This window comes from Colossoma macropomum, unplaced genomic scaffold (assembly GCF_904425465.1).
Source record: "Colossoma macropomum unplaced genomic scaffold, Colossoma_macropomum, whole genome shotgun sequence".
NCBI classification, from domain to species: domain Eukaryota; kingdom Metazoa; phylum Chordata; class Actinopteri; order Characiformes; family Serrasalmidae; genus Colossoma; species Colossoma macropomum.
The window spans coordinates 1,974,907-2,000,558 of NW_023494795.1; the positions used below are offsets into that span (position 1 = coordinate 1,974,907).

Sequence of the window (25,652 nt, forward strand, 5' to 3'; positions counted from 1 at the left end):
AGTTTGGATAGTAACCCAACACAGGATAAACACAGACCAATTTTATCCACAGCTCTGCAGGCTCGAAGGGTGTGGACATCAGAGTGAAGACTAGCAGTTCAGCAGAGCTTCTGTTAATCAGGACGCTGCTCGGAGAGACTGTCATCGTTTCAGGGAACAGGTAAAGGAAGCAGGTGGGAATGAACTTTGCGTTGGGTTTCAAGCCGGCAGTGGGGGAGTCCAGCTCCATGGAGAACCTGGAGAAGCAGCTGATCTGCCCCATTTGCCTGGAGATGTTCACCAAGCCAGTGGTCATCCTACCGTGCCAACACAACCTCTGCAGGAAGTGCGCCAGTGACGTCTTCCAGGTAATCCATGTTTACTGATTACTGAATGGGCTCCAGTGTCACTGCGACTTTGGTGGAGTAACTGTGTAACTAGTAACTGGATACCAACAAAGAAGAATCAACAAGTTTCAAATGTGCCACAGTTTTAGATCTAAACCCTGCGACTGAGTGAACAGGTGGAAGGTGGGAACAGAGCTGTGGGTTTCACTTTTGACCTGAACTGTTTAGGAGCAAAACAGTGTTGCCTGTTGTCACGACTAATTGTCCTAATATTACTGGCGTTGCATATTATACATATCGTATCATGGTACTTGGCTAAACTATTACAGCCCTTTTCACAAACAGAGAATCATAAGGAGAATGTGACGACTACATGTAATGTCAAACATGCTGACAAGCTGGATATAACACTCCTGGACTCCTCCTGGACTCTTAGTCCCACTGATAAACACTGATGAACCATTTACTATCACTGATTATTGCCAAATCAATACAACACACCTTTAAAAATGGGGTAATTTTGCTGGTTCAAGATTTATTTCTTAACAATGGTCTGTGTTATACTTTAAAAATTCTACATAAATGAATTTTTAAATGGTCACTTTACATTAGCATATCTTCTTTGCTCATTGCTTTGAGAAATATATGTACTCTTATTGAGACACTGCTCTCTTTTCTGCTTTAAATTGTTCTGTAGTGTCTGGTTCTGTCCAGGGTAACAGCATCGTGTCCTTTCAAGGTCTGATGAGGTTGATAACACAATCATCCATGCAGAATATCTGTAGATCTCTGAGTTCTTGACCTTTTCTTATGGATGCTGCTCCTCAGCTTTCCCTGGGCTTTATAGAGGGATTCATAGCAGCATTAGGCTCTCTTAAGCATAACAGTAACAATTTACTGTAGGGCACTGTTCATAAGGCTACATGACACCTACTTAAGCTTGTCATGACGACTGACATAACCCTTCATAAATGTTTACAAATGCTTATTCCGACAGGCCTCATTCACTATAAAGGTTACATTTGCCAGTTTTAATCAAAGTTAGCTAAAGTAGCCAATCAGAATAAGCGTTTATAAACACCTATGTAGGGTTATGTCACCTATGTAGGTGTCACACAGCCTTTTTTGGTAGAACATTTTCTTCTTCTTCTGGTGAACATAGACGAAAAGCTAATTTAGTCTCTGGCTGGCATTGGAAATTGGCTCCGACTCTACAGTGACGCTCAGAAAACAGCAGTTTGATTAGAGCTTTATTCTCGTAAGACCTTCCACATAGTTCCATGGCCTGTAAGTGGATCTTACCATAGCTGTGGAAACTTGCTGGTTGCCAAGATGCAATTAACCCCAGCAGTAAGTGTGAAATTTTATATTCACTCCTGGATTTATGAAGGTCATGAAGCTTTTGGTTCATTTGTGTTTTCTGATCTTCCCTGTGTTGATAGATGGGGAATGGATCCTGTGGCGTGTGTGTCACCTCATATTTATCCCCCAGTGAACTGAGAAGTTATCGATTACTGTGACACATTTTAAGTTCTTAAAACAGTGATTTTTAACAGCTCAAGCCTCAACAGAAATCTCTTCAAGACTTCCTAAACTCCAGACTTGACCTCAGAGTCACTAACGTTGCAGAAATGAAGGGATTATAAAATTTTAAGGTTAAGGTAACTGTAATCCTGTAAAAGTTCTGAAAAAAGGTATAATTCTAATTCTAATTAAAGTCTGGTTTCTTTGTTTCATTCTAAACAGAAGACTTCATGCTCAGGATTTGTAGAAGCAGAGGCCGATTATGCAAACATTCATGTAAAATGAAGACGACAGAGTCTTTGACAGGGTTGCCTGTCCAGGAAAAATGATTCCATTCCTGGACACAAAACATCCAGATGTCCAAGCATTTTCATACATTAGTATTTCTTATGGAAGTGAAAGTGCTTTATTTGTCCAGTTAAATCGTTTGTACACAAAGAATGGGCTGGAATCGTATCCTTAGCTTAGGGACAGTTGTTTAGGTTAAGACGTCTTTCAGGACATGAGGACCCCCCTCCCCCCCAGTCATTAGCACTGCCTAGAGTTCAATGATTTTTTGAGCCATTAAAGAATGATTATTATTATTATTGTCATTTGTGTGTTGATTTTTTTTATCTCAGGATAGATCTTATTGCATATTTTTGTATATTTCTAGTTGTATATATACCCGTAGATAGTTTTTTTGTATATATTCCTGCCTTTTTGTAATAAGTGAGAACATTTTCACTGAGCCTGTACATTCTTCTTTCATACTGTATCACCCTTATTATTATAACTGTGCTGTGTTGTGTGACTGATAGTGGCTGCTTTCCTTCAGGATCAATAAAGTATCTATCTATCTGTCTGTCCGTCCGTCCGTCCGTCCGTCCGTCCGTCCTTCCATCCATCCATCCATCCATCCATCCATCCATCTATCTATCTATCTATCTATCTATCTATCTATCTATCTATCTATCTATCTATCTATCTATCTATCTATCTATCTATCCTGGACACAAAACGTCCAGAAGTCCAAGCATTTTCATACATTAGTATTTCTTACGGAAGTGAAAGTGCTTTATTTGTCCAGTTAAATCGTTTGTACACAAAGAATGGGCTGGAATCGTATCCGTAACTTAGGGACAGTTGTTTGGGAAATGTGCACTGTTGGTGATATTAGACACTAGGCAGCACTTCAGTGTGACAATCGAGAAGGTTGGGTTCTGTCGCTGAACTGAGATCTATCTACCACAGACTGAAAAGCACAGCAACCCATCCCCTGAATTTGAAATCAAGCCGCTGATTGAGTGTCCAGAAGCTTTACAGGGCTGAGGTGGTGACCATCGTCGTTGAAGATGAATTTTCTTGATGAACTGTTGAACAGTGGAGAACGTCATTACTGTATAGATCTCTGATTGTTTCTGAAATGTATGGAGAAAAACCATTAAGCGGTTTTAAAAAGCAGTGAAACACTTTGAAATAAACTGTAGTAATGTGATTGTAAAGCCTGAACAGATGTGCTGTGTTCTTTCGTTCTAGTGTGTCAGTTCTGCATGTTGAAGAAGATGTAAACAAAGTCTCTCTGGGTAGAACATTCAGTTCTTTACCAAAGTACATTACAGATCAGAGTGTAGAGCAGAGCACACATCCTGATCTGGAACAAGAGGACAGGTCTGAGTTGTGCTGAGCTCCTGAGAGACCTTAGTGACGTTGCTAATGTGTGATGTCATAGTGGAAAACAACACCTGGGTTCCTGATTTCCAAGAGTTTTGGCTTTTGTGGTTTATATGAGGAAGATCTGACGGTGTGTCAGACGATGTCTCCCCCTCTTATTTTCCTCCTGACTCAGTGATGGGGCAAATCTAATTACTGCATATTTACTGAGTGACCGAGCTCTGCTTAACTCTGAGACTCAACTGTCCCCTGGAAACCTTTTGAAGTCTAGTGTGGTTTTATTCATTCTTATATCCATTCATTCATTCATTACTTCATTCTTTCATTATGTATTATTTATTGTACTCTGGATATAGTGATCTATACATTCATGTGAAGTTAGTGGGGTTTTAAGAAAGTAATTCATTTGGTTTTAATAGAGAATTTTGTTTTCTTTTGAAGTGAAAAACAGTCCAACTTCTAACTCAGACCTTTGGGTTAATGTCTTTCAGGACATGAGGACTCCCCCCCCAGTCATTAGCACTGCTGCACTACTGAGTTCAATGATTTTTTGAGCCATTAAAGAATGATTATTATTATTATTGTCATTTGTGTGTTGATTTTTTTATCTCAGGTTAGATCTTATTGCATATTTTTGTATATTTCTAGTTGTATATATACCCGTAGATAGGTTTTTGTATATATTCCTGCCTTTTTGTAATAAGTGAGAACATTTTCACTGAGCCTGTACATTCTTCTTTCATACTGTATCACCCTTATTATTATAACTGTGCTGTGTTGTGTGACTGATAGTGGCTGCTTTCCTTCAGGATCAATAAAGTATCTATCTATCTATCTATCTATCTATCTAATGTCATTAAAAAATATTAACTAATTAAAATGGAATCCTATTTTACAAAATAGGTGTAAAATGTTAGTTTACATTTTAATTTAAAATAGGATATTTAACCCTTGTGTGGTGTTGATGTGTTTGTTACTCAGTGGTCTGGTGACCCACCACATTATTGGTTTATTAAATTAATACAGCCACAATAATTTATGTAAATACCAGATGTTTAAAATATCACAAGTGTCCAGTGTAGGGTTCTCATTTAGCAGCTGTAGCCAGTCAGCAGCCTGTCCATGTTGTCCACCCTCACACACACACACACACACACACACACACACACACACACACACACACTAACAGCAGGCCATGTAGGAGGAGAACAGAGTGAAGGACACAGCACCTCCACACTTTTACTCCCCGCAGGTTCACCCAACACCACATGTGTAATATAAATGTGTGGGGGGTGAACAGAGTGAAGACACTGAAAATGAGATTGAAATAATAATAAATCACATCATTTTTTCTTTTGGTAAACACTGAAAACGGGTCCCACAGACCTGAACACCACACAAGGGTTAATGTGGTAAGAACATTTTTGAAGAACACAAAGATGAATGATTTGACAGATCAATTACACGTCAGACAAAAACAGATGGCATCAGGGGAACTTCTTACCCTGGGTAGCGGGACACGGGACACACATCACATTCTGACAGCACAATATGTATCTGCCAAGAAGACACGACACCACTGTGATATAGTCCTTTATTTCTCACTAGGCCTCCAACCCTCTTTGGCAGACCCGTGGTTCCACCACTGTGTCCACAGGAGGCCGATTCCGCTGCCCGTCCTGCCGACACGAGGTGGTGCTAGACCGGCATGGAGTGTATGGCCTTCAGAGGAACCTCTTAGTGGAGAACATAATTGACATCTACAAACAAGAGTCCACCAGGTCAGTCTGTGTGGTGGACCTGTATCAGTCTGTCTCAGTCGTGGTTCAGAAGGAAACCTGATTAGTGATAAAGTTACCGTCACTTCAGGCTTTAAAGGATCTCTGTGTGTTTTGAAGGGCGGCACGGTGGTGCAGTGGGTAGCGCTGTCACCTCACAGCAAGAATGGCCTGGGTTCGATTCCTGGCCTGGTGACCAGGGTCATTTCTGTGTGGAGTTTGCCTGTTCTCCCCGTGTCTGCGTGGGTTTCCTCCCACAGTCCAAAAACATGCAGTCAGGCTGATTGGACATGCTGAATTGCCCCTAGGTGTGAGTGTGTATGTCTGTCTGTCTGCCCTGCAATGGACTGGCGACCTGTCCAGGGTGTATCCTGCCTTCTGCCCCTGGGATAGGCTCCAGCACCCCACCGCGACCCAGAAGGATAAGCGGTTTGGATGATGTATGTGTGTTTTGATATCAGGAAGAGCCCTAAGCTGTCATAACTTCTCAGACTGCCACAGCGCTTCCTGAGCAGAGTGTGCACAGTGGGCTGTGTGGGCGTTTCATCAGGTTGAGAGAGATTTTTTGACGTACTATGTAAACATAACAGGCAGGACCTCAGGCTTTAGTAATTGCTTCAAATCCTGAGCCAAAATGCTAAAAATAACCAGAACGCTTCGTCCCTAAAGCAGTAAACAATGCGTCATGAAACCTCCTGAGATATAAAGTGTGTAGCTGGGAACAATATGGCAGACATAGTTTCATTCAGAAATAATATTTAAAGGAAGAAAATATAATATTGTCTTTCAGATGTTACTGTCTGAGACATTGTGTATTATTCCAACTTGGCATTCAAGTACAACAGAACGCCGGTGAGTGTGGCATCACTTACACATCTATATAAAGTCACTGAGGAGCAAGAAGTTTGTCTCATTCATTCTGTTCAGGTGACTGAAACCGTATCATTTGTAAGATCATCATTTCATTAAATCATCTCTTTTAAATCATTTCTTTAGGAAATGTCCAACCTTCAAATAACGTTTGTTTGTTCTCATGTTTTCTGTTTTTATCAGTGATATGCTTAAGTTTAACATCATTTTACAGTTTATAATCTTAATATATCTTAATATAATCTACTCATGGGATTATATGCTTAAAAATGTTCAGGTAGCTCTAATCAAAGTGGAACTTCTCACCTTAGATGAAGACCTGAACTGATATTTGAGATTTGCTTGTTTGTTCATCCAACTCTGATGATCAGTTTTAAAAATCTAGCTCCCACCTGATCCAGCCACTGGGTGGCACTCCTTCCCATATTTCATTTCTGTATCTATGAGGGCTCCTGGCCAGCTCGCTGGACACACCATCCCTCACCCACTTGACAAGCCATTAAAGATTAATGCATCATGACAGGAGCATTTTGAAAAGGTCTTTGTGAGTAATCCTCTCATTTCGGTCCAGAATATTGAATGAGACTTATCAGTCACTTTCAGCTGCTCTAAAAGGCAGCAGAGTTCTGAAATCTCCAAGCTAGAGGATGGCGCTGCCCGCCTGAGGGAAGTGACATCACACCTATGATGTCACAGCAGGAGGATGGGAGTGTTGTCATAAAAATAGCTTCTCACAAAACCAGTATTTGGAAATCAGACAGGCTTTACTTTGGCGACAGCAGAAGGATCATTTTAATGTTTTTCAGCCCTGATCTTAAAAAATAGAAGATCTTTTTCCACTTAATGTTTCTACTTAAATTGGTGGGTCACTTTAGACACCGTATCCCCAAAGTCTGAGCATCTCATTGGTACAATACTGTTTCCTATTTCTAATCCCCTGCAACACCTTTAGAGGGCAGCGTTGAGTCATGTTTGTTTACTTGAGCTGAAGCCATTTATCTGTTCAGTGGGAGCTACAAACCATCGACAGCTAAGAAACAAACTGGCTTTAGTATCATTCAACCATCGCAAATATTTATATGTCAATAAATTTAATGATTGTGACCTTTTGTGACAGCATTTCATATCCATGTCGGCCCTCAGGAACCTCCTCTCTCTTTCTCTCAGCCTGTTATTCTCTTTGCAGGCCACTCCTACCCAAACCAGACCAGCAGCAGCTGATGTGTGAGGAGCACGAGGAGGAGAAGATCAACATCTACTGCCTCACCTGTGAAATGCCCACTTGCTCAATGTGCAAAGTGTTCGGTGCACACAAGGACTGCGACGTGGCTCCACTGCAGACCGTTTACAAGAGCCAGAAGGTAGAGAACAGTCTACCGTGACGTACATGTATATCATTATTAGAGACGGACCAATCAGTGTTTTTGGGGCCGATATCGATCACCGGATCACCATAAATCTGCCCCTGAAATTCATGGACACACTTTGCCAAAGCAAACAACACTTTTTTTAGATCTTCATGACCATAAAACTCTTCGCAAGCGCTGAGCGGCCATGATTATGATGTTAGAGCAAACAGCAGCATAGCAAGTAATGTAACTAACGTTGGCTAGATTGTGGGTTCGCTACTATTGCTGCTGCAGAGCAAACCACAAACATTAGCAAACAGGACAAAACAGTAGTGACCATAGATATACATGCCTAGATTCCGCGTTGGGTCCAGCCAGGTGCTTCAAACGGCGCCACCATTTTAGGGCGGTCAACATCGCTGCTGGACTGCATTCAGTACCATTACAAAGCGGCAGTTTAAGAAAGATACCGTCCAAAATTACACTATTTCAAGAATATCACACTATTACACAATTACAATATTACACAAAGTGGGATAGGATTATATAATGGAGTTTGTGTAGATATGGTCATGTGGTTAATGAGGCACAGAGAACCTGTTGATGTGATTGTTTTTCCTCTGGTTTTATATTCAGCTTATTTCATTTAATAGTCTATTCAGGATCTTAACTTTATATAGTAGTTATTTGTTTACAGTGATGGTTAAAGCTGTAAATTATAGCATTCCTTAATCCGTGTAGATATTCATAATAGATTAATGTTAGCATCTTCTTACACAAACCTGAAGTCAGCTTCTTATTCGCCAGCTTCTTGTTTGAATTTTCCTGTTCCACCTTAAATGGTGCAGCGGTTACTTTCTGGTGCCTCAGGCCAGCATAACCATTGAAATAACCTTGAGCCTCTGTGACCGGCGCAGCTAACAAGACAAAACAGTCCTCCTGCTCCACTGATGGGTTTTTAAAAGTACTAAAGGCTAATCGGGCTAACATACTATCGCTTTTGTAGCTCTGTGTGTCATTTTTATTTTCAGCCCCTCCCAAAGCGGAAGGTCAAACAGGTAGTGCAGTGTAAGCTAAAAGTAGTGCACGGATACTAACATGGTAACAGAAGTGAATCCTCAAAGCTTTGACCACAAACTGCGTTAATATGAGCTCTACACGTTCACACAGCGGGATTACAGTGAAACAGGAGCCAAGTTTGCAATATGCTTCAGGAAAATGTTTATCATTAGTGAAATGGATACGAGGCTGAAGTTGGCTTCGTATTCACCAGCTTTTTGTTCAGATTTTCCTGTTCCACCTTAAATAGTGCAGCAGTTACATTCTGGCGTCTCAGGCAAAATATGATCAGCTCTCAGGATCAGCTAAGTTAGAGAAATACTGGCTGATGCCGATTGCATATTTGAGCTGAAAACTGCCCAAAACCGATACACTAAATATTATAACTGATGGATTAAAATTGATTTAGTCTGTAGTATTTATTTATGTATTGACTGACAATATAAACTGCAATGTGTTTGACTGGAGAGCATCTGAAAAAGGGTAAAAGCAGTAAATCACTTCTTTGTATTTGAAGTTAGAAGAAAAGAACACACTTCTACTTAAAAATGAAATTATCTCTGCAGTGTAGTGCACGTTTAGACACTTAGTGTCCAGGAAACCAGAGTACATTAAGGAGTGTTCAGTGGTTCCAAAACTGGTCCTCAAAGCCCCCATTTACAGACCACATTTTTGCTCCAACCCAACTCGCAAATGGATGAAGGAACAATGTGTCTGGGGGGCCCTGAGTGACCAGGGTCCAGGGCTTAAACAGGACGAGGGCTGGGTAACCCTGTACGAAAACAGAGGTGTTAAATCAGGTCCAAATGCAGCAGAATTATGCTCCACTGTAGCTCCAAACTCATCCACTTAATCAAGGGTTTTGCGAAGTCTTCACCTTCACCACAGGACTCATCAAACAGAAGGAAGGCTGAGCAAACCTGGAGTGACAGTGTGAACCGAAAGGAGAAGAAGCAGATGTGTGTGGATAATGCACAACCCAGCAAGCCTCTCACACTACAAGGGGCTGAGTCTCACATCACGGCTCAGGTGTCTCATCAGACACTCACACACCAAAAAAGACAGCAGTACATCACACAGCTCCAAACATTAATAGCAGCAATACTGAAGCCTAAAAACCACTGATGAAACCTATCTAAGAACTGTGGGGGCGTGGCTAGTGAGCAGCCTGATTGACAGCTCTCAACACTCCTAGCCTGCTCTGCCACTCATACTGAACTAAAATCAATACCCAGCTTTTAACAGCTGGGTAAAAAAACTGATGGACAAACAGACGTGCAGACAGACAGACAAACGGATGGACCAAGCACTGTGTGCGGGAGCAGTGCTCATGTGTGGATCAATGAATGAACAGCGACAGGCAGCTACCAGAGTACCAGAGAGGAGAATTAAACTCTGTAATGTCTTCCGGGTTTCTTAAACACTAGAGGGCGCTCTTGAGTGAGTCCAAACTGAATGGGTTGATATCGAGCATTTGGGCAAAATCATAGTTTATAAATGCTGAAACATTTTAATGGAAAAGAATTCATTCATTTCCTGAACACAGAGCAGCATAAAACATTTTAACACTGCTGTTATGTTTTTAAGAGCTTTTAAACTCGAGTTATAGGAGTCTCAAATGGCGCCTCGTGTACGTTCATGACATCAGCACGAACAGCCAATGAGCTGCTCCACTCGCAAACCAATCAGCACTCAGTATCAGTAATGCCCACCTTCTGCTGTCCAAAACCCGTTTGCTGTAGAAAAAAGGAAACATACAGGTGAGATTTCTTTGCTTTTTTGGTGAAATCCATCCGTCTACTGTCTAAAATTAAAGGAAAGTTCTGTGTGATCAGAAACTATTCGAACTTTTCGTTTTTAGCCGTTGAGCTCCATTCACTCCCATTCATTGAGGACTCGCTCATGGGCGCCCTCTGCTGTTTAGCAGTCCTGTTTTTGATATAACGGGGGAAATAGGAAGTGGCCAGACTCCTCATAAACCGGCTCGGCAGCTACAGCCAGACAGTTTAGCTTATTAGCTTTTGGTTATGCTAGGTTAGCCTTAGTTCGCCAAGTTTCTCTGACTCTGAAACTGCTTTGTGTGGGCGGGGCCAGAGACATCAGCTTTGTGATTGGTCAGGGGAATGCTTAGGGAAGTGTTATCCAAAATAAGGTCCACCTAGTTAAAGAGACCCTTATTAGTCCCACAACAGGGAAATTTCACCTCCGCATTTGACCCATCCGTGCAGTGAAACACCACATACACACTAGGGGGCAGTGAGCACACTTGCCCGGAGTGGTGGACAGCCCTATCCGCAGCACCCGGGGAGCAGTTGGGGGTTAGGTCTCTTGCTCAAGGGCACTTCAGTCACGTACTGATGGCTCAGGAGATCGAACCGGCGACCTTCCAGAAATATGGTGAAATATATCACTCGTTTATCCAAAAGGTGAACTCAGCACATGTTTACCTTTTGCCTGCAAGAACAAGATTAACCTAATCAGAAAGAGAACACAGAATGCGGTCTGCACAGTGCCCACTGGTGGCCATAAGCTTCCCTTAGCAAAGTTCAGAGACCAATCATGTCTTCAGGTATGAGGGAAATTTTACAAATTAGATTTTAATAACATTCAATAATGTACCCATATAAAAACATATTCACTACAAATCAGAGTATTTAACTGACAACAGATGATCAACTGATGGATGATTATTAACCGTGACAACTGGCCAACCCAATATTGTTTAATTTCAAAATAAGATCTTGATTGATCTCCACTGAAAATTAACTGAGCACCATAAGCACCCAGACAGATATCAGTCAGCCTAACAGCAGCAACTCACTTCATTACCTCACTGGCTGCCCGCTAAGGTCTTGACTGGCTTCCAGTGGGCTGGCCAGTAATCAAAGTCTTCTCATCAGGTTATGGCTGGCCCTGAGAAATGACTCACCCCTCCCTGTGGCGTTTGAGTCATAGTTTGCCTCCTTTGGTCTTTTACTTGAGTTTTTGTTTTTGGAGTAAGGTGCTGCTCTCAGCTCACTCTCCTCAACATCTACCAGCCACCAGATGAACAATGACTAATAGCGCCAGCATCTCCCACAACAGCGAAGCTGCGTGCATGGAGGACACCATATGTCGGTGTGTTATGTGCGACGTTGCTCTGCCGAAGGTCAATTTGCACGACTGGGAGAAGTTCCCTACTCGTGGCCGCTCCTGCCGAGAGACAGCCCCGCTTGATTTTTTTGGCGATGGCATGATGTAATGCCAGCCCGAGCCAAAATGGAGCTCGAGCAGCCGCGGCCCAAATGCTGCAGTGGCAGGCCAGCTCCCGACGACAGTCATGATTCCACACAGGTGGCTGCAGTGACCTTTTCGCTCGTCCAGTGAATCATAGATTACAAAGGCAAATGAGCAAAAGTTCGGTCAGTCATGACTGTTAACATCCTTACACACCCAGCTACCAGTTCACACGCTGTACTGCTCTCCCTTGTTTGTCAGAACGGATTTGACAAGTGAGACATAATCAAGTCTGACACTGTTGTCTTGTGAAAGATGACACTTAGAGAACGATGGTCATGTTTTGTATGAAGCCCGGTCGCTCAAGTTTTGCCCTGTTTTGTTTCAGACCGAGCTGAGCGACGGCATTGCCATCTTGGTCGCAGGAAATGACAGAGTCCAGGCCTTGATCTCACAGATGGAGGACATTTGCAGGACCATCGAAGTGAGAATGAAACACGTTCACCTAAAGGCCACATCTAAGCGGCCCAACCTGCTTTACACTATGATAAACACATAACAAACGCAGAACAATGAACACTGTGGTGATGAATGATGGTGTTAATATGAAAGCAGTTAAAGTATTTGACAGAAAAGAATTTAAGGAAGTTCGTCTGCTGCTAAATTAACTAACTTTGTGCTTTTTAGGAAAACGGCCGGCGGCAGAAGCAGCAGCTGTGCGATAAGTTTGAAGTCCTGTACGCCGTCTTGGATGAGCGTAAGAAGGAGCTGGTGGAGTGCATCAGCCGTGAGCAGGACCACAAACTGAGCCAAGTGCGATCTCTCATCCGCTGCCACGGAGACTATCTGGAGGTGGCTGTCAAACTGGTAGAGACGGCCATTCAGTCCATGGAAGAGCCGCAGATGGCTGTGTTCCTTCAGGTACCGTACTCCAGAGAACCCCTTCCTCTTTTTCAGACCCTTTCTCAGTGGCGTAGTAACTGTGGGTGTTTAACTGTGTGTTTAACGTCATTTAAATGTGTTGATTATTCAGAGTTCTTCATAACTGATACAGTCCAAGTCGCATACACTCAAAGCCATTCTACAGAAATATAAATCCGGTTCAAATTCAGGAAAAGATTACAGTCACCGATTTTTCAAAATTGCTGCATAATTCAATTGTTATAATTCAAAGAAGTCATTTAGAAATGTAACGGTAAAATAGTGGTAAACCTTTGAGGGACTGTTTTCACTCACAACACTGGAATAAAAAAATCAAACTATCATAATTTCTTTGGCATCAGGCAGCATATTTATAATGATTTTGGGTAACAGCTTTAGCTTTTAGAGGTATTAAATACTGCAAACATTTGGTTTCTATCACAACAGTTGTGAACAATTCTGACTCTGAGTTTCTCTAGAAAGGCACATTCACCATCAAATGACTCTGAATTACTTTGTTTACATATCAACAATTGAACTATGCAGAAAAAAATGATGGAATTCTTCTTTGAAGACACAATATTTCACATTATATTTCAAACAAGTCGTCGGGGTTCTGGCTCTTGTGCACCTTTGGCGGTCATTACTGAACCATATTTAACGGAGGCCCACCAGGGGGGACAAGTTCCTGCTCAAGCTCTTCATATTCTGGCTGCTGATTGACTCGACTCCCTGTCCTCACACTGTAAGCGTCCTTTTCTGATGAGTGCCGACAAGCAAATATTGATTTCCACAGCTTCCCACTGCTGCCGAATCCAGACTCTCGTATTTGAGTAGTTCTTCTCCCAGCCATCGATAGTTGTCCTCGACTGAGGGTGGTGCTCTTTTTAAAGAGACGTCCAGGTGGAAGAGTGAAAAATACCTTCATAAAACAGCTGCAGGTGCCAGGAGCCTTTCTGTCTAACAATCACTCGTGGTACCCACTCACTTTACTACCTAACAAGAGGCTGGGACAGTTTGTCACAGCGTGTTCTTTGGTGGCATTCACGATGAGAGGGCTGTTGAGAAGATTGAGGTGTTTGTCTTTGCAGATGCAACATTTTACTGTCTAAACAAAGATCTTCTGCTTCCCACATCCACAGAATGCAAAGGAGGTGTTTAAAAAGTAAGTCCTCCTTGAAGGCTGCTGTGCACTAATTCACGTTCTGCATGTTCATGTCAGTAAACACGTTTATAACATTGGTAATAAATGACGATAAATGCCATCTCAGAATCTGCAAGGAGTACAACAACCTGGAGCAAATTCACCATTTAACACGTTGACCATTTTCAATTCCATCTAATTTGTAATAATAATGGCATCCAGGGCCTTTAATGTTTATGAAAGCATTTTTATCATAGAGACATGTTTGCACCCATTACATTGTAATAATAATGCAAAGGAATAAATAACCCTGACCTGTTTGTGTTAAAGATGTCCATCTCAGCTAACGGACTAACAAACTAGAGGCTACACATAAAAATAAAGCTGCATGACCCATCAAGCTTCTGTTTGTGCTGCGCTTCTTTAGAGAATTACAGTCACTTTTCACCACTTAAAGGTTAGGAAAACAAAATCTTTTAGGACAGTGAAATACAGGTACATTTAGGCCACCAAACAGGGTTTTGTTTAAAGAATAAATATACTGAAATAACAAAAAACGGCCAAAAGGATACGCATAAAAAATTAAACAGCCACTGAAGAACGGAATAAAAGCAATTACAGACCCCAGTAGTGTCCATCTGCAGAGTCGCAGCAGAGAACCAAGCTGCCTGTCGGAAATATTGCATTTATGACATTAACACACATGAACGCCACCACAGTGTCGTATTTACTAGCAGGAAACTCAACAAAAAAAGCGATGATAGCTGCTAAAAACTGTTCAGTTCAGTTATTCATCAGCCAAAACCTTAACACTGCAGGCTGAACCCATCCACACATGGAAACACAGATATAAGCACGTTATGTGATACATATAACTGCATATAAACGTTACTCTTCTCATAAACATCCTCTGCTCTTCACTTTACACGTTACTGTTACAGTAACACAAAACACACAGACTCTCTTTAATGACAGAAAAACAAAAGTAAACCAAAGACATTATTTCCAGTGTATCTGTCTTATTTTCAAACAACACCACGTGAACACAAATCAAGTGGTACTTACGACCTCCGAAGTCATAAGTAGGAACTTGCGAGGAGGACTTGGAGGCAGCGTTAGACCCCACACTTTCAGATCCTGCTGTTTAGGAACTACAGCTGCACTTTCGGCTCTCACAAGTGTGGGAGAAAACGGTGGATTGAGCCTCTACTACATCACTACTACATCACTCTTATTAGATGAGAGAAACAGTTTTAACAGAGAAACTAGGCCTACTTGTGTTTATAGTCACAGTTTTATTTTTTTAGTACTAAAGTGTATCTGCTACTGCAGCCTGCAGATCAGCGCACGCGGGCGTAAATCCTTACTGATTAGCCGCTCGTTCACACGGCCCATCTCTCTGACTGGACTGCACCACAAACTTCATTTAATTTCATGGTTGCGAACGGCTGCCTACCTATGTAATGGACTGCGTAGGTCTTAAAGTAATGACTTCAGCACCCAAACAGTGCATAATGTCTCTAACAAAGAGCCATTTACGATGTAGCCACATGTGCACAGTTCCCTACAGGATATATAGTGCACTACGCAGGGAGTAAGGAGCCACAGTGTTTAAGGGTTTCTAAAATGTTGCATAGTGACTTCCATATCCTAAAACACACCTTATGGTGGCTACTAGGCCTCTCGACCCTATAATGTCATATCCGGAGCGGAGACAGTGGAACTGCGGCTCTGCAGTCAGACCCTTCTCATTACAGAGGCTTGAAATGATGTTGGGCTGTGTGTGATATGAAGAGCTCTGTGGGGCTCACAAAAACGAGGAATGATAAATGGACAGAAGTGGGTTATCAGCTCAGAAGGCAGTGACACGCGTCCGTAGCCTGAAGCTTCAAATCTTGCTGTAGGAGGAGCAGCAGGATCAGCTTGAGTCAGTAAAACGGATGACAAGAGGGATTACAAAGAAAAAAAGAAAGACTAGTGGCTCATAAACATGAAATGTAACCTATTAAAACCGTGTTCCTCTCAGAAATCCTCCATCGTTAGACCCAAACCCCTCACAGAGCTGCTCAGAGCAGAAACAGCACTTACAGCCCGGCCTGTGAGCTGCTTTGTTTAGTGGTGTTGTGTCTCGTGCTCCTCCACCCGAGGAGGCGCGGAACGCTGTCTCGCGCACCTGCGTCATGGCCAGGCGCGGGAAAACATGCAGCTATCCGTCACTTTTATTTGTGGGGCCGCCATGTCCTTGACAGGATCACAGAGACTGCCAAGGCCTCCAACCTGGAGCGAACGGAGGCGGGCTACGAGAGCATGGCTCACTTCACCGTCAACACAGACGACGCCGCCGACACGCTGAGAGCCATCGACTTCCTCACAGGTAAAGATGAAGCATGGAGAATGAGGACTTTTTAGAAGCGCTTTGCTTGTAACTAACATGCTGACTGCCTCAGACTCACCGCCTCACTCACGATGAGCGATTAGGCCTCGAGTTGTTCTTTTTGAAGCATTTAAGGTTTTCCCCCCTCACACACAAAACAAATGACTAGCTGTGCTGTTTTTCACGACTCTCTGCTCTGTTAAACTATGTGTACCTTAAACTTTCTACAATTAAATCACAAAAAAATGGTCGTTGGAAACTCAGAGAAAGCTGCTTTATGAGAAACTTGGTTCTTTAGCTTCATAAACCAAACCTGGGTGTGATCTGAGACTCTGAGCTCTGTTTTATCTGCATGTAAACAAAGTCACTAAAGTAACTTTTTATCATGTGAGAAAATCACTAAAGTTCAGCCTTTTCTCTCTCAGAGCGACGCAGAGAAACTTGTTCATGCGTTTGTTCCAGCAGAGTTGATCACTGTAATGATCTTCTTACTGAACTTCCTAAGAAAACAGTCCATCCTTTACAACTCGTACAAAATACAGCAGCATCAACAGAAACACAGAGAGATCAGATCAGTCCTGCTTTAAAAGAGCTGCACTGACTGTCTGAATCGTTCAGGATAGAGTTTAAAGCTCTGCTACTAGTTTTTAAAGCTCTAAATGACCTTAAAGCTCCGCCTACATCACAGACTGTCTGTTTATGATCTCAGATCTGCAGATACTGACCTACAGACACCTTCAGTAAAACACAGAAAACGTGGAGAGACTCTTTCAGTTATTCTGCTTCTAAACTGTGGAGCTCAGTTCAGCTTTTATTAGACAGTCGAGCTCAGAGCTCACTTTTAATAAACACCTGAAAACGCAGCTCTTTAACTCAGAGCTTCATTAAAACTCTACGTCTCGTGGTTTTTATCTTTAATTTGACCTGTTTTACTTCTGATTCTAAATAAATACTTCAGAATAAATAAAAATAAATCTGTCTGTAAAGCACTTTGAGCCACCATCGTCATGAAAAGTGCTGTATAAATAAAAATTATTGTTATTATTATTATTATTACTACTACTGAAAAGTAGAACCAGTAGAACCATTGGCATTAAAGTCTGGTGGTTTTGCTTTCTAATGTGAACTGGCTTAATGGTTACCATTAGAGACCACTAGTTTCCTTAAGGTCAACTTTAGACCCCATTGGGAAACCATCACCTTTACAATGTGATATCAACCCATCAGGAAAAAACAAAATACCATCAGTGACTACTAGACACCACCAGGAACCAACAGAAACTTCTAATGGTTTCTATGATTTTTCTCCAGCAGAGTAAGCTTTTGATTAAAAAAATTAGCCATATTACAATTTCAACACTGTACCACAGCTCAAACAGCCCACACATTTCTGCTGTAAATGAGAACACAAACACCTAAAGTCTGCGACCAGTTCACCCAAAAGTGGTGTGAGTGCAAATATTACAGGTGGGGTGACCGATGGAGGGGGAAGTGGTATCGGTCACTAAAATGTCTGGTAAATTAATGCAAAACACCGTTAATTCAATACAGGTCTGTGTTGTTTGAACCAGCCAAGCTTTCCACAGTTGCCCTTTCATTTTGGGGTCTCTCGGGAGCGCCCTCTAGTGTCTGACAAACTTAGAAGACATCAGTGAGTGTCAGTTCTCCTCACTAGAAATTCTCTGGGTCAGTCTGAGGCCACATGTGCTGGCATATCTTCATTACTTTATGTATTATTTACTCATTACTATTAATACTAACATTCCATTTTATTATTAAAAGCTAACCAGTCATTGTACATCGTCACTGTCCAAAGAAAAACAAGTATCTCCAAAATAGTAACTTCACAGGAGACGGCAAAACCGTTCTTTACTTTCAGTGTAAGTACTGAATGTGATTTTGGAGCATTTCTGTAGGTCCATGAAATTTTCACACAATAAAAGGGCAGCAGCTCTGCTCAATGTACAAAAATAAAAACTGACGAAAAAGAAGATCCATGTGTTTCTGTGCACAGTGACGACATGTTTAGATGTGTACTGTTACCTAATGACTGTAACTAGTTAACGGCGTGATTTGGTTGTAGTTCATAACAGTGTTGCACATTTTATCAACTACAGCATGAAGAGAACACGACGTTAGAATAGGATGACCTGGTCAACAGATATTTAACAGGGTCTTCCAGTAACGTTCAGAGAGGCTTTAGGTTTAGCTTCACTGTAAAACTGCAGCAAACAAAATGAAGTGATCCCTGAATGTCTGTTAAAGCTTTAAATGTCCATGTTTAAGCTGTAATATATGAATCAACACCGCTGCTTTACTTGATAACATAATATCGTCATTCCCTCCGGGGAGCTAGTGGAAATTATCAATGGTCATCAGTTAAAACAAAAGTCTTTTTAAAGTTTTCGATACACCAACAGTATTTGTGTATTAGCATGTTCACTAATGTCACTTATTGGTTCTGTTTCAAATAGTGAGCCAGTTAAAGCCCAAACCACAGGACCATCAGGCTGATTTTGAGGTTGAGTCACTTCTCCTGATAATCATCCTGATTTCAGACTCGTCTTAAACCTTTATGTTTTCAGGTTATTTTGTAGAGTGGTGTGTGGATATAATCCAATCTCAACCCTTCCATCGACCTGCAGTCCAGTTATGGTTGCACTGATTTTGAATATCCAACATTAAAGATGTTCAGTATTTACAACTCAACGTCCTGTAGTGTGGAGGAAACACAGCCTCATATGAAACATAAGTCACGTGTTGACCAGGTCAGCGGGAGGCGTGAACAGTGTTCAGTATAATTGCGATTAGATTATCTGTGTAAACTGTTAGATTCCATATTGGTTTAAATTCTACCCACCTTGTCTTTGTTAAAGAGATCTTTTTATTATGACATGTGAAACATGCTGTGTGCTCTAGTCTCTCTGGGCGACGAAGGGGACGACGGCTGTGATCTGGATGAAGGGGCTGACGATCAAGCCTGTCTGCCTGGTGTGGGAGGAGAACCAGGGAAATGCTAGGTCATCTGGAGTCTCATGGTCAGTCACAGATAATATAGTTAGTGATAATAAACACACTTTTTGTCCCATGAAAACTAATTTGTTTTGTACATTTTTTACATGCTACCATTAAATATGCTCAGTTTTGTTCCTTCACTCATAGATTTTGTGTGATGGTGGTTATATAGGTAATGCAAAAAATGTGGGCGCTCCTGGCCAAATTACATATTTTGTAGATTTTTTAAGTGAAAAAAGCATTTTTTGGCACATGTTTATACCCAGTTACTTAATATTTGATTAACTTAAAAATATTAACTTAAATATTTCATACTTTTGGCAGGTGTCTCACCTTGCAAACGCTTTTTCTTTTCTTGTTTTAAGAATATTCGCCCACTCTCTGTTACAGAATGCCTTCTTGGGCCGTCATTCATGCAAATAATTTGCTGATATTTAGTAGAATCCATTCTTCCATCCACCATGAAATGTGACCCACAACCCCAAAACATAACAGATCCATCCCCATGGTTAACAGTTGGCAAGGTGTTCTTTTCATCAAATGCTGCTCCTTTTCTTTTCCAAACATACTTTTGGTGATTGTGACCAACAGGGAGACCAAAGAGTTCCAGTTTTACTTTAACAGTACTTGTTTTCTAAATGCCTCTGACTGTGTAGGTGTTATTTTGCAAACTTCAGAGGCTGACTTTTGTGATGAGGTTTCCTTCTGATGACTCCATGTACATCATGTTTGTGTAAGAATGGTGCACCACCACTCCTGTGTCAGCTAAATGTTCCTGCAGGTCATATGGAGGTTTTGCTTTGCCTTTCTGGCAACAGAGGACACGTAGTGACCGCTGAGAGTTTTATTCACTTTCCAGATCTTGCCTTGACTTCGTTACCATTAACTGCCATTTATTAGTGATGTTTTGGACAGTGATAATTTCTGAGCTGGAAGTGCTTTTATTTCTTTTTTAGCCACCTCCTGCTCTGTATGCATCAATTAGCTTCATTTTCAGTGGTTGCTGAGTGTTAGCACAAGGTTTGAAGAGTCAGAGAATGTGTTATCCTCTGGCCTGGTCAACAGATATTTAACAGGGTCTTCCAGTAACGTTCAGAGAGGCTTTAGGTTTAGCTTCACTGTAAAACTGCAGCAAACAAAATGAAGTGATCCCTGAATGTCTGTTAAAGCTTTAAATGTCCATGTTTAAGCTGTAATATATGAATCAACACCGCTGCTTTACTTGATAACATAATATCGTCATTCCCTCCGGGGAGCTAGTGGAAATTATCAATGGTCATCAGTTAAAACAAAAGTCTTTTTAAAGTTTTCGATACACCAACAGTATTTGTGTATTAGCATGTTCACTAATGTCACTTATTGGTTCTGTTTCAAATAGTGAGCCAGTTAAAGCCCAAACTACAGGACCATCAGGCTGATTCTGAGGTTGAGTCACTTCTCCTGATAATCATCCTGATTTCAGACTCGTCTTAAACCTTTATGTTTTCAGGTTATTTTGTAGAGTGGTGTGTGGATATAATCCAATCTCAACCCTTCCATCGACCTGCAGTCCAGTTATGGTTGCACTGATTTTGAATATCCAACATTAAAGATGTTCAGTATTTACAACTCAACGTCCTGTAGTGTGGAGGAAACACAGCCTCATATGAAACATAAAACCCCCATATGATCTACAGGAACAGCTGATCAGCTGACAATTCCTAATGACAATTCTTGATCTACCTTACGGTCCTAATAGTTCAATTAAGGTCTAAAAAGTTTTACCACAATTATTTTTCTATTAAGTTTATCAAATACAAAATTACTGTGAATTAACATCTGTAGATTTTTTAAAATAGTTTGTGGCCGAGGTGTATCACTTCATATCACTTCAAAACAGAATATGCCGTTTGGCCAGCGGTGCCCAGTCTTTTGTATATATAATTGCATAAGTTTGCCTTTGGTCCGGGGTAATTATTATGCTATACATTTGGATTGATGGAGAACTTTGTCAAGGCAGTAGATCAAAATGGCAGAGAACACATTTCTCAGTGGTGCCAAGATCAAAAAAAGGATTTTGTGGGTCCTCAAATTAGAGCAATAATACAAAATGTAAAGTTTAAAAACCAGTGAAGTCCATCAGAAAAAGCAGCATAGCGTCAATCAAGAATATTACTAAGAACGTTTTGGAAAATCATAAAGCCAAAAACTACCATGACTGACCTGCTGACACTGTACAGAGCTCTGGGATGTAAAGTCATAAAAAATACATTCTCTGGACGGTCATCTGGATTTCTTCTCTGAGAGTCTCAGTGCGGTCAGTGACGAACACGGTGTGGGATTTCATCAAAACTTTTCCACCGTGGGAAATTTCATACCATGGGAGGTGGAGACCTGGTACTCTAGCTGACTGTTAGACCATCAGAGGAGATGTTTGAGAAACAAAGTACAGCAGAAAATCAACTACTTTGTAATTAATTAATTACTTTGGAATTACAGTTTGTATTTTAACGCAAATTTGTTTTCTTAAAACCTTTAAATGTGTCAAATACAATGAGAATCACCTTCTTTTGTTCATGTGACAAAAATCCTTTTCTGTCTCCCGGTGTATATGCCCCCACCCCACCCCAACCCCGGTTTGCTGAACTTTATTAGCAGGATGAGATTTGTTCATGTTTGATGATGTGGTGACCTGAGGTCAAGTTCAGCTAATCCCTCTTATGTGTGAATCTTTCACTCGTTTACTGGTTTGAAGGCTTTTTTATTTTCTTTTATGAAAGTCTCCATCTCTCCTTTAACCACACAACGGATTACAAAAGCAAACACGTCACCTCCCACCGAGCTCCATTACATGGGTTCTGCTGACTTAGGACTCTTCAAAGGTGCCATAAATGCTGGGATCAGGTACCCACAGTCTCTCAGCACAATACATTGCACACTGTGTTTATCCCACAAGCTGGCTGTTCACCCCATGGCAAGAACGCTGCACCCTTCAGACCAACGAGCACCGCTGTAGCCCTCACTGTGCATCAAATCACTGAGCCTCAGAGAAGCTGGAGTGACTGATGTTACTGTTGATGAATGGAGATATGATATATTACAGTACACATGAGCTCCGGGATGAATACCTGACATCACTTACCTCCTGAAATACTGGCACAAGATGCTGCTTATTAACTGCCCAGCCGTGTGAATTATTAGGACGCTGCTGTCAGCTGAGACACATGGACCCTTCACGTGTAATGCGTCATGAGCAAAAACGTAGAGCTGCAACATATAAGGACATATATGGAAAGTTCCAAAGGTCATAACTCCAGTGAAGTTTATGGGAGTGTATTCATATGAAAATCATAATCATAATAAAGAGCATTTCTCTTACTGAATAAAATTAATGAACATTTTTCTCGCTGGACTTTAACCTCTTAAAATTCCCAGGTATATTTCACTGTAAGCCTTATTATTCAGTAACTATGTGAACGTCAGTGGAAACTGGCCGAGTTATCGAGTTTTATGCGGCGATGTGGACTCGAGTTAGTGACTCGGACTTGAGTTGCATGTTAACTGATTTGTAACTTTGACTTGTGAAATTTTAACCTGAGCAAAAACACACAAAAAACTGTTTTTGAACTGTTTTTGAATAAAAAAACAAACACAAACAAAAAAATTAGGACCATCAACATGAAGTAAATAAATAAACATTTAATTTCCAACCTTCTTACATGTGGGACTTTGCTACGGTCTTTATAGTAGTGCGGATGCCCAGGCACACTGACTATCGTAGACAAAGTTGTCAGCTAATCTACCTGAAGTTTTTAGTAAGTTACAGTTTATACTTGCTGGCTATCTTTACATCCTTACACCACAGACTAACTGTTCATTTTGCCTCTTTCCTTTAAACACCGCGTTTACTGTGTGTGGTGCTTCAGTTCCGTTTTTCAGACTGAAGGTTTTTCTATAATGAAAGGCTTTTTTTTAAGCCAATCTGAACCTGACAGGTTTCTATTCTACTAAGGACTTGATATTCAACGTGAACCCCAGAGTCTGGAGACTCAACCTGCGTGAATCATCTTGTGAATGTCTGGTTATAGAAGTAAGGGATGGAATCCTGGACCTCCCTGTTCTTCTTATCTGAGTTAAAAGTGTAAAAGGCTTCGTTCAGCCAGGCAGCACAAATCTGCTTTCTGTGGCACGTTTTGAGCAGGAAAGACTTTCTGTAGTCTGAACAGCAAAAGCTACTTAAAATCTGACTTTGTTAACTGGAATTAAGTCACGTTTGTATGTGTTTTTTTTTTATCATTCATTCTGCTGCACTTCTTGACATCAGAATATGCAAGAAGAAAATGATATTTTGCCTGTCTCGCCTTAGTCAGCATATGCACAGCTGTGTCAACCGGTATGGATGTGACAGCAAATGCAGCTGCAGTCAATAACAACACAGATCAGATTTTGACACACGTAATCTGCAGTGTGGACACTCAGTCTAAAAATCAGATTTAAGGAATTGGGTTTACCCCACTGTGTAAACAAAACTATATTATTTTTTCATAGTATAGGAAAACGGGATGGAGTGGAAATGAGGCAACAGGTCCGGCTGAGTTTTACCTTTAAATGTCTGTTTGGTGCAGAAACATGAGACTGTGAGCAGTTTGGTATAAGACACTCAGGCTGAGGTTGTTTTCTTTTGGTTTTCACCGCATGCTGCGCAGTACTTATCCAGGTATGTTTCGATCCTGCTGTAACTCAGGGCAGCAGGATGTGGGAGAGCAGGCGGCCTCCTCAGCGCTCATCAGCTGATTTAAAAGGACTGAACCTACAGTCGTCTTCCAGCCTGGAGCGCAAAGCTGAGGCAGGATCTCAGAACTGTTTCTGGTGGCCTCCTCATTTTTCTCCTCCCTCTCCACACATGGTCCAGCCACGTCTCCACTCTGGGCCATTACTTAATAACTGCCATGGTCGTTATGGTGCTGGGATATATGAGTGTCTGACTGCGCCTGAGCTCACGGGCTCTGACCTTGTCACCGGAGCTGTCGACCTGCTGATGAATTCATGAAGGAGCTCAGGAGAGCGGAGTCGAATTGATTGGAGATCCAGCAGGGTTTCAGCATGTTTACGTATGCAGACCTCCTAAGCTCTGGATCAGAGTGGCGGATGTGGTCGGTCACGAATGACTTTTGGCAACTCTAAGCTGCCATTTTTTTCCAAAAACAAGGGAAAAAAACTCGGGGTAACGGGAGACACTGATTCTGTGAGGGGCAGCCAGTTGTCCATGTGTGTTTAATGCTTACTTGAACAGAAATGATCACCATTTTCTTTGCAAAACAACAAAAGCCAGTGGAGAAGAGTAAAGGGGGCAGTTAAGGCGATCACTGTTTAGAATGTCCAGCGTTTGTGAAAGAATGAAAATCATTTATATAACAAGCAGCAAAGCAAACTCCTCCTTCCTGAAAACAGTGAGCGCTGGTGTCAAAGCACATTTATCGACGGAGCGGCTCCTACTTGTCCCCATTTTTAAGTAAACTAAAAATAGACGCAATCTAATGACACTGAAGATTCCTCCCCCTAAGTGTAGAATTCAACTCATATTTTCTGTTTTTCAGACTCATCTCCAGTCAAGCCTCAGGAGGGAGGAGGTTTTTCTTCCTTAATCCCTCCAACACAAGAGCTGTTCATCCTTTCTTTCATTTGTCTGTTCTGGTTTTGTATTATTCTGTGGATTGAAGAAGCAACATGTCACCACAGTGCAATAAAACACCTCCTGCCTTCCCACACTGTGTATCTGTAACATTGGACTTACTGACTTGTTGACTAAGTTCGTTCTGAATCAGTGAGCATTGAGGAAGCGAGGCTACAGTCATTACTGTGGAAAAGACTCAGCAACACCGCATTGTGTGCCTTTACCATGCTTAGCATACCAAGCTGTGGCACTGAGGGCTATAAACATAGTAGTTTGTGTAGAGACTCTACCATAAAGTATCCGGCCAAAAATAAGTTGCTTAAGGCAAAGCAAGTCTGTCATTTGGACTGCAGTAACATTCAGAGGTCATACTAGAATTTGTGTGATCTGTTTATCATCGTTTCACTAACAAACACGCATTTAGTTTACCAGTGGCACTGATCCAATACCAGGTATCAGTATCAGGCTGATGTCAGCAGAAAACACTGGATATCAGAGGGAAAAAGAATCCAATTCCTGTAACAAATCTGTCCTGAAATAGTGACACACTGTGTGACGTTAGCTGTGCAGTTCTTTCTATGAGGTAGTGGAGTGTTTGAGTAGTTTGATCAGATGCTCATCTGAAGTGCTTCTATTAGAAATACCTCTTTTTTTAAAGAAAAAGTACTGAATCAGTATTAATGCTGATATTGAACGTTTCTATCTGGGTATCCAAATGAAACAGTATCACTGCCATCTCTGGTTCTGTTGAAAGTAATTCCTGATTTTAG

General features: G+C 41.4%; 1 protein-coding gene across 1 annotated transcript; it reads left to right on the forward strand.

The window, feature by feature from the left end:
* trim54 (tripartite motif containing 54) lies at positions 1–24,976 on the forward strand. Its single transcript, XM_036581180.1, has 9 exons — positions 1–347; positions 5,112–5,284; positions 7,338–7,512; positions 12,164–12,259; positions 12,463–12,696; positions 13,839–13,861; positions 16,090–16,214; positions 19,134–19,252; positions 24,806–24,976. Exons 1-8 carry the CDS (start codon positions 180–182, stop codon positions 19,232–19,234), a joined length of 1,095 nt encoding a protein of 364 aa, XP_036437073.1. The 5' UTR covers positions 1–179; the 3' UTR covers positions 19,235–19,252; positions 24,806–24,976.
* Positions 24,977–25,652: the final 676 nt, after the last annotated feature.

Coding starts and splice junctions, on each gene's coding strand:
- trim54 (XM_036581180.1), top strand. CDS start 180: ATGAACTTTGCGTTGGGTTTCAAGCCGGCAGTGGGGGAGTCCAGCTCC. Junction 7,513..12,163: donor CCGTTTACAAGAGCCAGAAG/GTAGAGAACAGT, acceptor GTTTTGTTTCAG/ACCGAGCTGAGCGACGGCAT. Junction 16,215..19,133: donor AGCCATCGACTTCCTCACAG/GTAAAGATGAAG, acceptor TGTGTGCTCTAG/TCTCTCTGGGCGACGAAGGG.